At 42.8% G+C, this 16,057-nt stretch overlaps 1 protein-coding gene across 1 annotated transcript; it reads right to left on the reverse strand.

Annotated features, from left to right (window-relative positions):
* Positions 1-8,184: 8,184 nt before the first annotated feature.
* tob1a (transducer of ERBB2, 1a) lies at positions 8,185-12,167 on the reverse strand. Its single transcript, XM_070981198.1, has 2 exons — positions 11,906-12,167; positions 8,185-10,349 (listed from the first exon to the last, which is right to left on the reverse strand). Exon 2 carries the CDS (start codon positions 10,133-10,135, stop codon positions 9,113-9,115), a length of 1,023 nt encoding a protein of 340 aa, XP_070837299.1. The 5' UTR covers positions 10,136-10,349; positions 11,906-12,167; the 3' UTR covers positions 8,185-9,112.
* Positions 12,168-16,057: the final 3,890 nt, after the last annotated feature.

The following is a 16,057-nucleotide window of genomic DNA, read 5'->3' on the forward strand; positions in this document are numbered from 1 at the left end:
CACTGCTGTTGGTTGACAGGCTTGTGGTACATTCCCCAGGTCACTGCTCAAACTAGGACATGCTTCTGCAGGGACGCTGAGTGCACACAATAAAACATTTTGTTCTGACTCGAGTGATAAAGTAATGTTTTATCCCCTCGCATACAGATCAAGGTCTGTTAATTTCATCATCACAAAGAGATTCAGTGTTTTAGTATCCAAAGAAATAGACAGGAAAGTTGTTGTTTTTTTTGTTTTGTTTTGTCTTTTTGCAGTGGAGAGCAGCAAAACATTTGCTTGGCAGTGGTGGTGAACTTTAATACCAGCAGCGAAAAGCAAAAAAAAAAAACTGGAAAAATTGGCTCTAAATCTGCAGCTAAGACTAAAATGGTATTGAGGTCGGGATTATTTGGTTATATTTGGACATATTTAACTCAAACGTTCATTCTATGTAAAATAATTTTACAACATTGAATATCAGCTGCGCCAGGGGAACTGTGATGACCGCTGATCTTTCTAATGTTTTTTTTTATTGTTTGCTTTCCGATCTCCAACACTGAAAACCTAATCAGTTCACCAGGGCATATCTATCCATGGTAAGCCGTTTCTGCCGCTCACCTTGAGGTTAATGTGTTTAGCAGTGCAAACATGGGAGCCGTGGGAAGTAATGCTCTCAGGAAAAACAGAAATGTAAATCAAATTGACACAGGTTAAACAGTTAATGCCGTGTGTTTTTACACTTAGCAATGCAAATGAGTCGCATAATTGTCTTGTAAATGCATGTAAATAAGAAGTTTCATTTGCATTGCGGTGCACCCACCCCCAACCGCCTAGTCACTCTCTACCTGTGCTACTGTAACACTACGTCTTGACATTCACAATTATCCCTGAATTTTCACTCGGCTGCTAAGTTAAGTTCTTTAAAAACTTCATGGATAACATATTTAGAATATAATGGTTGGGGAAATTGGCTCAAGCTCTTGTTCAATTAGGTGTTTGAAGCATTAATGTTACACGTCAGAGAGAAAATGAAATGGGCAAGAGAGTGTTCAGGCCTACATGTGAGCGTCCCAGGCAGCTCAACTATCCCACTCATTAGTGGGATAGTTGAAATTCCAGAGTTCTGTGTCGGTCGGGGCGGCTTTCCTGGTGATGTTCGAACAGGTTCGCTTCCAGAAGAGGGGTCCAATGATCTCTCAACTGCATTAGAAACAGCTGACAAAACTTTTCCTTACAAGCTATTACATTCTTGAGTTATTACTTGTGGTCATGTGGATAGGGACCTGGATGCAGACAAAATGACAAACTTCCACAAGAGGCACCTCTAAAGTTGTCAGCAGTGGAAGTTGCTCTTCCTGTCATTTTTGTGTAAACGTGCTGTTTTTTTGCTGTAAATACTGTTTATATACTTAGTTATACTGCATTTTTATTACAGGATACTATATAATATGTATTCTATATTATAATACATATTATATAACTATATTTAGTTTTACTTAGTTATATTTTCAATCTTGTTTATATTTTTTGTTACTCTTTCTAAATAATTGTGTGTACATCCTGTGTTTGCTGTATGTTTAATTGCTACTGCAACAAAATAATTTCCCAAATTGGGATCAATAAAGAAACCATCTAAGTCTAAGTCTTAATGCATGTGCACTTGTGGCAGGAAAGGCGAGAGGGTGGCTAGGCCTCATTGATTACTGTACAAAAACACAGCTTTATAACATTGTTCAGTGATTTTGCTCAAACTGGATCATATTTTTTGGAGAAAATATTTTCTGGTCTTCTCTCTGAGGTCCTCTGCCTCAACTGAGGAGGTTTTCTGGCCTGACAGGGAACACAGGAGTGAAACAGCAGCTGACCAGGGCTCTGACTCCAGGGACGACAAAGACACAGTGGATTCAAGCGGCGACAGGTGTGAGGTGTGAGAGGAGTGAGAGAGAGGTCGGGCATCAGTCGGCGTCCACCTCTGGAGGCCTGGAGGGTTAAGGCGGGGTCAGCCCAGAGGTACCAGGAGCAAAACCTGGTAAGAAAACCCACTTCCTTGTCATAAAACTGGCCTCTGTCGGTCTCAGAGACAGTGTTCGGCCCTGATTCCATTGCCTGCTCACCTGCCTCAAGTTTTGGTTTTCTGACTACGCGCATACATAATGCAGATGTTCACATAAAAATTACGCGAAGACGACCAACTTCTACTGCTGAGATCTGGAGATCAGTTGCGTGGAGGTCCGCTTGTTTTGGTACTTTTGGCCACACGTGCCATGTACCACTCTAATTATCATGAAATCATCACCGGTGTATAACTGACTTCCCTCTCCTTTGCAGTTTGAAACACACACACTGAACTTAAACTCATCCCAGCACTTCTCAAGGGCACAAGCCTGACATAGTAGTGTTCATTCACGATTACTGCCCTGCGCCGCTGCCAGTAAAGGCTACAGAGATGGCTTTATCTCTGCACATTTTGACTTCCTGTCCTACTGATCCATATGAGTGCGAGCTGTGCTTGCCAACAATCCCATCCTCACACATTTAGCACAGACGGGGGAAAAAAAGCTTCCTCTGAGAGCTTGAAAACACATTAACTGTGCTGACAAAATATTTTAGTCCTGCACAGACAGTAAAGGAAAGTAAAGGAACAAAGTGTACGTCTCATGACTCGAAGTTACAAGTCAGAAGCTGCACGGCCGGTCGTCACCTGGGTTTCACTCTTTAATATGTGCAAATGTTATTCATGAAAGTGTTCAAAGCATTGTGAGTTGTAAGTCAGGTAAATCCAGACTGACTCTAAGTAGACAGAAAAGGTGTTTAGATTGCAATAGCTATTTTTTCTAAGCTACAGAAAAGACTTTGTGGTGACGCGTCAGCTGAAGATAATATGGATTGAGTGGTTGTGGAGATTGTGGAGAAAGTTTTATATGAATATGTTCATAGAAAGGACTTTAGTCTCTACTCTTGCTTGCTTTGCTCTCTGCTTTCCCAGCATGCCCTGGCATCTCTCCTTTCCACAAATCAGCCTCTGAGCATGAAGCCTCACAGAGACAAAAAGATTAGCTGCTGTAGTGTCCTTCTTTCTCTCACACTTGAATACACACACGTGTACACGAGGAAGTGATGAATAGCAGGTGTCCACCCCTCATACCTTCCCCCACTCTCGACTCCCCCACCATCGCCACCAGTGCCACAGATCGGCAGATTGCGCAGCACTGATTAATCTCTGCTTGACAAGCTGAGTCTGATTCATGTCGCTTGGACACTGCCGAAAGTAGCCAAACTCCCCACAATTAAAGTGGCAAGTTGGGGGGTACAGTGTGGTAGACTTGTGGTTTTTAATGTTAGAAATTCAGAAATGAAGATGTGATCCCAGAACCAGAGCCATAATCAGATAGTGTAGTGAACATTGTTAAAAGGCAGACACTCGGCCATGATTGCAGATTTTACTCATGTGTCTGAGTGGTACACACAGCATGTTGTGACTCGCTTTAACATAACTCTGCCCTGACTCTTATGCAATCGTAAAGCTGTAAAGCAATGTGATCAGAACTAAATCCAGATAAACAAAAACAAACCAGATGTGAGGGAAGTCTTTATTTCAACCTGATAAGGCGAAGCACGTGGACCAATACCATAAACAGCAGGGTCACAGTCACTTGCGTCTTAACTGGGATTACAGAGGGCTACTTTACAACACTGATGGTTAGTTCTCTCTGACCACCCCTGAGCTGCAAAGTCTCATGAGGACCCAGCAGCGGGTATGGGAAAGGCTCGATAGACTGCACTGGAAACCGAAGTATGTCAGCCTGAGAGGTGTGGGGAGGGAGGGGACACGGAGAGGTCTGTTTGTTTTTGCTTCCCTTCTGCCGATAAGAGCAGCTGCAGTTTAAAGGGCCGGGCGTGTGAGCGTCTGCAGGGGATATCAACAGTGTACAAAGCAAACTGGACAACTCCCAGTATGCATCAGAAACTGTAAATACAGATTACTCTGTGTGTGTGTGTGTGTGTGTGTGTGTGTGTGTGTGTGTGTGTGTGTGTGTGTGTGTGTGTGTGTGCATACCTCAAGAACACAGGAAAGTATGTATGAGAAGACAAACCAGACTATCAAGACACAAAATGCTCCATTTATCTAGATGCCATGAAAGGAGTAACTCCTAAGGTTCCTGAAAACACACGTATAAACACATGTACTCCCGCTACACAACTCACATTTAACCTTTGTTCCAGTTCTGCGTGAATTAGCAGAAGGCAGTTGGCAGCTGCAGGGTGTATTAGTGCAGCGCAGTATATTTGAATGAATGTAAACCGCTTCGTCTCTGCCTACCAGTCACAGCTATGTGTTCCAAATGGGTGTGTGAGCAACTGTTTCGAGCAACTGTGTGTCACTGCCCTTGATACTCACTTAAGCATCAGCTGTGAGACCAGTCAACAAATGTTATCTTTCTCATTAATGTGTAATCCAAGCAAGAAGTCTAATTCCTCACGCTTGTCACGCACTTCTACAACAGAACATTTCTGCTTTTTAAATGGACGTAAGCGCTCCAAATACGCACAGAAAACAAAACACAAACAGATGGATTCCTCTCTGCTGCGCTGAGATCCTTTACTTTCCCCTGTGAGATCCAGATAAGGCGCCGTGAAGCAACGTTCAGAGGAAAGCGCAATTCACTTTAGCTTATCATTGCTCAATCAGCTCCAGTGTACTTCCAGAAATAGATTGGGTGAGGGGTAGGACTAAGGCAAGGGACTGAAAAGCCATTAACTGTTTTCTTTTTTTTTGTTTCTGAGGAGGGTGACATTACCATAAGGCCTTGTCGGCTGGCGGGGACCACAAGCTGAGCTGAGCTCCACCTGTTTTTATGACAGGTGAAGGGGGGATTGGGGGGCTGGGGAGTGTGCTTGGCACCGGATTAGCATCAATAGCGGCGCTGGCAATGTTTCACTCTCACTCTTTCTCTCTCCCAGTCACATCCGTCTTCTTCTCATCAAGCTGCTGTCTCTCGTTGTTTCTCTGTGCTATTTTGATCCCACTCTCAGCCTCGCCGCACTTGGATTTTCTTCTCACTGGTATTCTTAAGACCATGTTTTAATGGCATTCACATCCTCTGTATCATGCTTCCTCACTCTCTTTTGTGTCAATACTCACAGAGTGCCCTTCTTTCCTCCACTGTCGTTCAGTCACATCTGGGGTGAAGACGGGAGTGAATGAGTGAAAACTCATTAAACAATTTTTAATATAAATACTAATGATTTCACAATAATAAAAACATTTAATATTACTATTACTATATATAGCTTGCAGCCAAGGCTCAAGGTGGTGTTCAAGACATGCTCCGTGCTTGACGTATGCCTGCTGTGCTTAAAGGGGTCAACAAGACCTTAATTTTAAAAATGTGACAAAGTATTTTTTAGTCAAGACAAAGTATATGTGTACTGTATGTGTGCGTTTGTGTGTGTAATAACGACTGTACTCTGAGTGAAAGACCCTCGACAGCAAACATGTTTGAGTCTTGACATGCGCTCTGTTTCATAAATGGAAACTTGGCTGTTATTTCTGGTCAAGTCACATTCTAGCTTCAGGGCCCATCACTGTACTTCACACAGCGCAGTGGGATGGTCATCCTTCATAGTGCACAGGCTACAATACTGGTACATCTTAATCGATAAGACTTCCTCAGGCCAATTTCCCTCTTACTTGAGACAAGTTTTTATTATTGCAAAGCAGTCATAATCTCAGGTGGCACAAAAGGCTTCGGTGTACAGTGCCTTCCATCGGATCAGAGGCTAGCAAAGCAAGCTTCTTCTATTATGGTCCGTGGTCCTGGACAGATCTGCAGGCCCTGCTCAAACTTGAGATCCTTGCTGCTTTAAACGATTGTGAACTCAGAATAATGGAGGCGGTCACTGCTAGCTGCTAAGAAACGCAGCTCTAATTTAATGCTTCCTCGTTTACTGCACTGCACCGTATTATGCGACGTATCTTTGGTGTGCTTATTGTTGTTATGTGTTTGTTTATGTGTTTGATGCAGCACTATTTGACCCTGTCTTGGCTATAGGTCTCACTTGTAAAAGAGGTTGACTTTAGTTCCAGGTTAATGTAAATCTTTGTAATATACCAAGTAGTAAAATAACAATCTAATTTGAATAAGCAGAGGACAAAAATACTAATGATACAAACTAATGATAACTAATGATAACGATGCCCTTTTATGATTGCTGGAAGTTAAGAGTACACGCTCCTTTTCCTGCGTCTGTGTACTATTGATTCTCAGCCTGTGCAGAATATCGCAAACCAGATAAAGACAGAGGTGATGTTCATGACTCCTCTGTCACGCTAGCTCGGAGGGTTACCGCCCTGAGCTGTGATGTACAGAAAACGCAATAATAATCCATCAGAGTTTTTTCAGAATGACCTCTTCCCCACCCGGGTGATTTCGCATGCATACAAACACAGGGTCACAGAGATAAACAAACACCCCCACCAAACTCTGCAACACTCACAGTATCAGCGGCCGAGATAAACCCGCACACACAGGCTGAACTTTACACAGCCTATCAAGTCCCAAGTGTATCAGGGGACACGCAGACAGACAAGCGATGATGAGCCAGCCCCAGAGGGCCATGATATGCCAGCAGGGTCAGAGTGATTTTACTCAGCCAGCGCTGCCATGATACAGTCCAACAACCTCTCATCACAAGCAACAGCGGTGACACCACAGAGGTCTCGACTTCAGCTCTGCAAACCCAGACACCGGCCATCATGAAAATGTTCCTCTCGTGCTGCAAAATGAGGTTTTTGCTGAAATCATATGTTGCTTGTTGGAAAGGCTACAATTTACCTTCTGTCTTTTATCGATCCCCAACACTTAGGCAGACCATGTGGGTGTATTCTCCAAAAGCCATCTCCGAGGCTTGAATTTATGTTGTTGTTGTCAATAATGCCTCTACAAATCATCCCCTTATATTTAAACTGAATAATCACGCAACAATGTGAGCAGCTAAAAATCCAAAGCTTATAGTCGGCGTTACTTTATATGTTAAGATGCTGGAAAAATGCATTTTATAAGCAACTTCACAAGGCTGATATATTTTATCTGAAACATCAAAGTCTCAATAAGTGATTCACTAGATAGCTTCTGAGGTTGAAGCAGTTCAGGCCTGATTTTAATCCTGCTGTTGTATTTTTCTCCAGGCCCAGTATACTACAGTACCCTTAGGATGGATACGTTTGGATCTCATTCAACCCCACATAAAAAGTACTGCCAGTTATCCATTAACAAGCCACATCGTTGAGGACAGTGGGTGAAATGTAACACCCTGAACAGGATTACGTCCAGTTACATGATGTGTTTTATTATTAAAGTTAATAAGTGACTCCACTGATTTCAATCTGGTCTCCATCTAGAAGGAGGTCAGAGTGCAAAGGAATAGCACTCTGATGCTGCACCAGCGTCTTACACAAAAGTGCTAGAGCAGATGGTTTGCTTTCATATTGACTGTAGAGGACGTCTGCCTGTCACCCACCAATGGACCGATAATGCAGAGATTTACCAAAGCCAATTTTGTTTGCTCCCATGCCCCACTAAACACGGCGGCATCTTACATGTGGGGTCTTCTCTTAATTCTTCTACCTTCAGTACACAGTTTCCACCTGTCTGCTGTGTGGTTTATCCCTATAGCCATGCAGCGTGTTAGCTAACAGCCTTGGCGTGCGTAATGAGGCAGGCTTTAGTTCAGGAGGTGATCAGGCTTGACACGATCACACTCCCAGCATCTATATGTGTACTGGCACTTGGCCCAAGGGCAACTATTAGCCAACACAGCCTGCATGTTTGAACGAATGCTGCTGAGGGCTTCTGGTGATGCTTGTGTGCCAATACGTCAGTGTTAAGGGCAGAGGTGTCGAGGAATGTAATTTACTATCTTACGTAATGTTTGTTTCAGATATAATTCACCAGCAATGTCTGACTTTAAAGCTTAATGATTTTTTTGAGCTAACCCCTTGTGAGTGGAAGGTCAGAACTGGTTGAAGGTGAACAGGTGAATTGAAATGGATGTGGGTGTGACTGAGAAAAACCTGATTCTTTTGACTTCAGGACAAAAAACTGGATTTGTCCCAACAAGTTAAGAAACTCTAAGATACTCTCATTTAAGACCTGTATAAACCAGCTCAACCACAAAAACCAATGACAAACTGAACAGGTGTAATTATTTTCAAGCTTTTTAATACAAACTTAATAAACTATCAGTCCCTCTTAACATGTAAGACACTGACTCCAAATACTTTGTTATACCGTTTGTTTTATCAAGTATTGCACAATGTAGGTACAAAATTAATATACGATTACATTTTGTCCATAATATAGCAAAAATCTTTAAACTCTTAACAGAAAATACAACTCTTATGTTTTTCAAAAAAAGCAAATATTCTTAAATCCCACCACTACGGAATATTCTGTACACAATCTTTAGAATAGTCAATGTTTTTTATAAGATGGATTCATTTTATAATTTCAATAAAAAAAAGAAAACATAAAGTTGCTGCAGCCATCACAGATCACTGGAGTAGTAAAAAGATATAAATGCAATACCATGTCGTAGAAACAATAGATACTCTGATATTTTACAAACTCTGTACTAAATTAAATTATACAATTAGAAAAAAGACCAGGAAATCCCACTTATTTGTACCAATTTCTTGAAAAATTGGCGGTGTCCAGTTATGTTTAAATACTGAAAGAGGCCATGACTTGTGGTGGTGTTTTTTTCTTTTTTGTCTTTTTTTTATATCTTAAAACGGTCACATAAAAAAAATATTTTGTGCTTGGTTGGCAAAAGAAATGACAATGATGCAAGTTGAAGTTTAGGAAACCAAGCTTAGACATCTTGTACTAAAGGTATAACTCAAGGGGGCAAAGTAATTCACCCTCGGGCTCATGCTCTTAGACTCGTAACATGGATCTTACAGCTGACAAGTCACGTTTTCCTTTTATCCTTGACATTCTGTTCTTGTGTACTCTTTTTTTTTTTTTTTTTCAAAATGTGTATTTGTGTTTGTCCCCCCCCCCCGCCCCAATCACATTATCTCTGGTCGATTCTGTGTGAAGTAGTAGCTTAAGTAGTACCTTTCCGTGTACTAGTTGGCCATAACTGGCTGGAATTGCTGGTTAGAATACTGCATGTTGTTCAAGCTGAAATTCAAGCCATCCATAAGGGACTTGTCGTTAAGGCCACCATAGGCCGCAAACACATCGAAGGCATTGCTGTACTGCAGCGGGCTGAGGCTGAGTGAGCTGTCCCCAGGGAAGAGAGCACTCTGGCTGCCCTGGCCCTGAAGGCTGGGGAACACAAACTCCTTGGCGTTGGGGGACAGGGCTGAGGGCTTCTGGTGCTGCTGCTGCTGCACTCCGAGGCCCAGCCCGTACAGAGAGTGCATGGAGGTGGAGATGGCTTTCTGTTTCAGGAGACTGTTCACATTCAGGCCCAGGTTGGTGGGAGAGGTACGCGCCACCTTGTTCCCAGCACTAGCGCCGCCATTGTTGTTGCGGCCGCTGCTCTTCATCTTAGTGGAGCCAAACTTGGTGGCGGCGAAGGTGGCTGTTGTGAAGGTTAAAGGCTGCGTGGAGCGGGGCATAAAGGTGGGGCTGACGGCTGCAGAGTGGCCGAAAGGAGGAGAGGGTGAGCTGGAGCCCGGAGAGGCTCCGTTCACGGCCTCATTGATGGGCATGAAGACCTGCGCGTCGGGATTGAAACTGTTCTTGATCTCCTTGTCCAGATCAAGCCCTCCGCTATTAGCTCCACTTTCATTGCTGTCATCGACATACAATACTTTGACAGGCCCCTTCTCCCCGATCTGATAGGACACCTCAAAGGGGTCAATCCACACGCTGAGATCCTGGGGCAGGTTGTTACGGACATCCTCGATGTCCAGCCCACTCTCTTTGGCTGCCTTTTCCACCACAGGGTCCACCTTCTCCCCCACGTGGATACATCTGAATCCTGAGCCCTTGTATGGCTTGTCTGGGTACCAGTGTCCCTCATACTTCTGCTTCAGCTGCCTCTCCAGCTCCTCGCCAAAAATATTGACCCGCCGCCTTGGCAGCTTGTTATACAGGTACGAGATGATGAAGTTGAGAGCTACTTGGATTTCAAGCTGCATAGCTAACTGCTGAAGTTTACCAGGTGCGTGAAGATTAGGTGTGTCTGACCTTGAATGTGTCCACTGGGTCTGCTTTGTTTATCCGTGGTTGGCAACACAGATGCTCTCCAGGCAGGATGGCGAAAGCAACCAGAACTCAGACAAAACAGGTTCAAAAGCAAAAGTGCTGGCTTTGTAGAAGTGATGTCCTTCCACAGGGTGTGATAATGTTTTCCTGCAACGATTTAAAAGAGAAAAATACTTCTTAATCATTCACTTTCAAAATGTCGTCATAAATTCATTAGAAATGGTGTATATTTTCAACAGTGTCATGTGTAACAGTCAGAACAAACAGATCAGTTCGGGTCTGTTTGCCCTTTTAAGGGAAGTGCAAGTAAAATATCCTTTAATTATTAACGGCCCGTCTGAAGAACCAGTGCATGTTGCAATTTAGTCTGCTGTGAGCTCCTAAGTTGAATGTCACAAGACACACAGCCAAAGCAGGATTTCACAGCAACGATCAGATATGAGAAAATGTGCAGCCATTGCAGAAACGTGAGCACATTGATCTGGGATCAAGCTACACTTCTTGTCAATCTGGCACCATATTGTGCATATATTGTTCATCTGCATGTCAGAAAGTGGGTATTGAGCACGTTCACCTGGCAATAAAACTCGGGAATCCTGTTACATAATGGGCCACTGGATAGCCTCCATACAGCCTGAGATAGGAAGACTACTGCGAGGTTGTTGCATTTAATCAACGAAAACGGTCAACTTAACCGAGGAAATGCCTGGTCAGCGACGCTTAATGGGGGAGAAGTTTAACGAGGAAATGATTTAGGTGGACTTCGGGGTTTGCTGTCTTGTGGGCTGGATTGAAATGCGTTTTGCACGGCCGATCGCTCATTGAGCTTCCTACATTGAAAACAATGTCGACATAAGACTTAACGCGCTGAGGCGACACCCATATGTTTGGCAATTTAACACAGGGAGCACTTGGTTATTTAAAACACAACCCTGGATAAAATGGAAATGTCACGAGCTGTAAAAAAACAAATTCAGAGAAACAGGCTGCGCTACGATAGACATCATGAGACGAGTTGGGCTGAGGGATACAGCCTGTGAGTCTGACGAGGCTCTTTAAATACCCCAAAGTGATTAATTTATTCATCCGTGTCGAAACAAAACCTGCACGGGGATGTTCGTGCAACACACATCCTCCCTTCATGAAACAGTACCCGAGATGAGAGTCCACACAGCGGCGAAATGGCTACAGGTCTTGTTTCATATGATCAGTTTTAGCAAGTCAAAAGGCAAATACTTGCTATTTCGCAGCATATGCAAGACGGTAATGAGTTTAACAGCCAAGAAAATGAAAAATATACAATGAAGTACGATATGATAGAGTCCAGTCACGAGACATTTCAAGTCTATGGGGGAACATTTGTGTTTTCTTTTCCAGCTGGGATGAAATTTTCAAAAAGACATGCAAAGACATACACTTTTATCGCACACATGCACGCGCATGCACGCGCGCGCGCACACACACACACACACACACACACACACACATTATCTCTCTGGCTCACACTCACTCACGCGCGCACACACACACACACACACACACACACACACACACACGGACACCCCTCCCTAACTTCGTGGACTGACGCAGCAAATCAGCTTAGTAAGTATGAATAGAGCTACAGTACGACAGCAAGCAAATGAAGACAACAATAATAAAAAGCCTACACCACAAGCAAGAGAAACAAGCTGAAAAATACTTACTTTTTTGTAAAAAATAAAGATTCTCAGTAGTTCTGGAGTACCGTTAGTTAGTGCAAATAGAAAAAAAAGTATAAATACTTTCTTCACATAGAATATATTATCAACATTACAAAAAAGTATTCCAGTACATGTACATTTCGGAGGATTGGCGTTTACGGTTTGCTTCGGTTTCTGTTTTTAAGGTTATTTTGCGTTTTTTTTCCTTCTCTCAGCAGGCTGGCAGAGTAGCTCCCGCCTCTCCGGGAGTTTTGCAACTTCGTCCGCCTCCTGCTTCAGTGGTGCCTGTATTTATAGCTTTCCTCCGCCATGGGCACGAGGTAGGCGGTGATGCGGTTTCAGAGGTCAAAACAATGCGAGCGGCTACGATTGGTCCAAAATGTGAGACCCGCCCTCGAAGCGGTGCCTCAGTCGTGCGCTCATTGGCTAATCAGCGCAGTCAATTTCAGACATATGATTCTGTGAAACGGGAGAGACGCCTATGATGAGGGCTTGCGTCAGAGATAACCTAGGTCTCTGCTGCTGACAGCAAAAGGCTAAAGTAATTAATGTTAAGACAGAAACGGTATTATATAAAGAGATACCCTGCCCATGTTTGAGTTGTATTGAAACAAATACTTTTATCAATGTGAAAATGTCGAATTGTTGATGCTTTATAAACTAGGATAATCTCTTATTATCCCAAAATATATAAACTGGTCTAGCCATCGTTATTTAACAAAATTACGGACACTGTGAATCGATATATGTAAGCTATGTACACATGTGAGCACGGCTCGCTGTTCTTTAAATGCCCGTGCCATGTTTATACCACATATATCGAGTCCCAAAGGGAGGCATTTGCGCCATTATAATAGCGTTTATATAATTTACTTCCCTTTCGTCATAGATTCCACATATAGGACCTTAGTGTTTCGTGACCTGCCACGAAAAACTGCAGGAGTTATGATGAATGTGTATTGCCTGAGAGGTGATTCCCTATAGCGGAACAATACAGCTGACAGCAGTGTGGGTGGTGCTGAACGCTATCTAGAAAACACAGGCGCTGATTGGTCCAAAACGGGGCAGGAGCCCTACGGTGAATGGTGTGCCCGTATCCAAGGTGCTGATGTAGGCTGCGCACGTCATCGCTCGGCTGAACGCATGCTGTTGCCAAATTTAAAGTGCACTAACACACATAGGGTGTGTGCATGATATGAAGTCATTGTTCTACAATGTCATACTTTACATTGCTGTTCCGGAAAGGGAAAAAGGGGTATATATTGTTAATTATGAAACCGTTAACCACAATAATTAAACTTGATATCTCATAATGATTAATGATAGATAGATAGATAGATAGATAGATAGATAGATAGATAGATAGATAGATAGATAGATAGATAGATAGATAGATAGATAGATAGATAGATAGATAGATAGATGAGTGTCAAAAACAAAATGAAATAAAAAACTGAGATTTAAGATAGGAATGGCTGATGCCACAGTGACTTATATCAGGGCATTTTTAACGCCACATTAATATATCTGGAGCATCTTGTGTATTATTGTCTTGGAAGTTTTCCTGTTCTATTCATACCCCTTGATGACATTCGGTCTGAGAGTCTTAACTTTTGTCATCACAGCAGCTGTGCTTGTAATGGAAAAGGAAGTCTGCTGGTCTGTATAGCCCTGCTGACAGAGTGGACTTTTAGACATTCTTCAAGCACTTAGGTTTGCCAAGCGGAGTCATGTGCTCCTTGTGAGCCGTAAATCTGTGTGAAAGGCCTCCCATAAAAAGTGCTGTGGAGATCAAATGCGCGAGACAGACGATGGATCCGGCAGGGGCAGAATAGAGGAGAGATTATCGACATTGCCCCACGGATTCGGATTCACAAATGTAGCCTAGAGGTGAAGTGGGTGAGAAAGTGCATTGGCTGCCAACAGCGCTGTGACTTCCACAGTCCTGGAAAGGCCTCCTGGATTGTTTACTGTAAACAGCTCAGCACAATCTAATGTCTCATGTCCTCTAGGATCGGGCTTTTTATGGTAGTTTATATGCAGTGTATGATTCTTGCTCTTTTTCAGGAGTGTGTGAATTATCTGCGGGCACTTTCTTTTGGTGTTTGCAGTTGTAACAAACAGCTGTCACCTGACAGAGGAAGGTCAGCAGCCATAATGAGGCATGTTAAGACTGCTATATTGTCTTAGGGTGTAATCCTCTAGTGTATCCTCCTCTCACTGCCGCGAGTGTCACTTGTCCTTATGAAGGAGTGTAACACCCTAAGATCCCTAATCCCCCAATCGGTCTTCAGTCGGTGCTTTGACTACAGGGATGAGAATATGGGTGAAGGGGGAAATAAAGTTAAATGAGCAATTTGCTAGATGCTGTTTTCTTTTTCAGAGTTTTATGAAAATCCGATGCATGAGGGCTTTGTTAAGCTGTTTTAACGTGTCTTTATACTGAAGCAAAACAACATCAACCATAGAGATTTCTCTGAGAATTTAGGGAGCAGAAAAGAAGGTGTGGGCTTTGCTGGGATTTACTAACCCCTTTACATTTATTATCACAGTAAATTGAAGGTCACCTTCAAAAAAAACATTGTATTGCACAGGAAATGTTTGTCACAAGACCTCAGTCTAGCATAACAAAGACAAACTTGATCTCACCCTGACAACAGAGCTGTCTTCCTTTGCATGCTGCCCTCTATGACATAAACATTCAGGTTCCTGTGATAGGACCATATACAGGATTATGCTCAGCAGCAAATGTGTGACGTGCATAATAATAGGCCACTTCTGCTTTTCTCTGAACCAGTGGGAAAAAGCAATAGGTTGCCAGGAGAAAAATAAAAAAAAGATTACAATAATATTTATCAGCCTTTGAGAGAAGAGGAGCAGAAGTCACATCAGTGTTTAAGGCTTGTAATTAAAGGATAATTTACTGCACAGTGTTTATGTTCAGTGTTACACAGCAGGGCACATAAATAGAAGAAGGGCAACTGACACACAAGAAGAGGAGATTTTTCACACACTACCACTTTCATGTCTGTCTCCCCTCCTCCTTTTATCCCTTTTTCGCCCCCTGGCCCTCCCTCTTTCCAGCTCAGACGGAGAGCCTTTGACGTCACTGGTTGTTATTACTTAACACAACTCTGCAGAGCGCCCTGGGCTCTCCGTGATAGACAGATGCTTTGCTCTCCCTTTGAAGAGCAAATGAGGCAGCGGGTGAGACATGCATCGGCAGAGACAGAGAGAAAGGGAGAGGAATACTTTGGGTGCAACACTATCACTGAGACAGGGACTTTGACTTTTATCTTTGTTCTGCCACTGAGAAAAATCGAATGTATTTTCTTTCTAAAGCCTTTAATGGAAGATGGTAACATCTGAGGGAATTGAACTGTAGTTTTGTTCCCTTTTGCACAGTTTCCATTAGATTGCTACATGGACTTATTTCCCTGAAAAGGAAAACATATGTGCCTGGAACAGTTGCATTATGTATTTACAGAATTATGCATTAAAGTTACAAATTGTTGTATCACATTTATTATAAGTATCTTACATTTCAAGATACAGCGGTGGTCTTAAAGGCTTTCTCTTGGTTGACAAAGTGACCCAGACCTCCATGTGGACTGGCTACAGGATGAAAAGGCTAATTATCAATTAGATGGGGAAACTGCTGGACTGCAGTTACTGTATCTCTGTTAGCATGTAGCATGTCAACGCAACACAATACCTAGAATCCCTCAGCATAATTAAGCATTAGCATTAGATGGTAATACCAATAAAACTGCTCTGAAGCTTACACAGCACAAGATGGTCAGTGTGTCTCAGTGTTCTAGTTTTTATACAGAATATTAAATCTTAAAGACAGATAATCTTTTCTGTACCCATCACATGAGTCAGGACCTCACTTTTCCTGTCACTGATTCATGAAACAACCACCCTGATCTAAAATCTCACCTACTAAATTTCATGAGTTTTTACACCAACGCTTCATGGTGTTCTCAGAGAAAGACAATTTGTACTTTGTCTTTACACTGGAGCAGTCTCTCAGCTGCGGCTGCACATTAAACATCATGCATTGGTGACCTGCAGTGAGTCACACAGCATGCATACACATGGAGGATTTACATGCCACAGTATATGTAAATACAAAGGTTATGTTATCGGTTG

This window comes from Chaetodon trifascialis, chromosome 15 (assembly GCF_039877785.1).
Source record: "Chaetodon trifascialis isolate fChaTrf1 chromosome 15, fChaTrf1.hap1, whole genome shotgun sequence".
NCBI lineage: Eukaryota > Metazoa > Chordata > Actinopteri > Chaetodontiformes > Chaetodontidae > Chaetodon > Chaetodon trifascialis.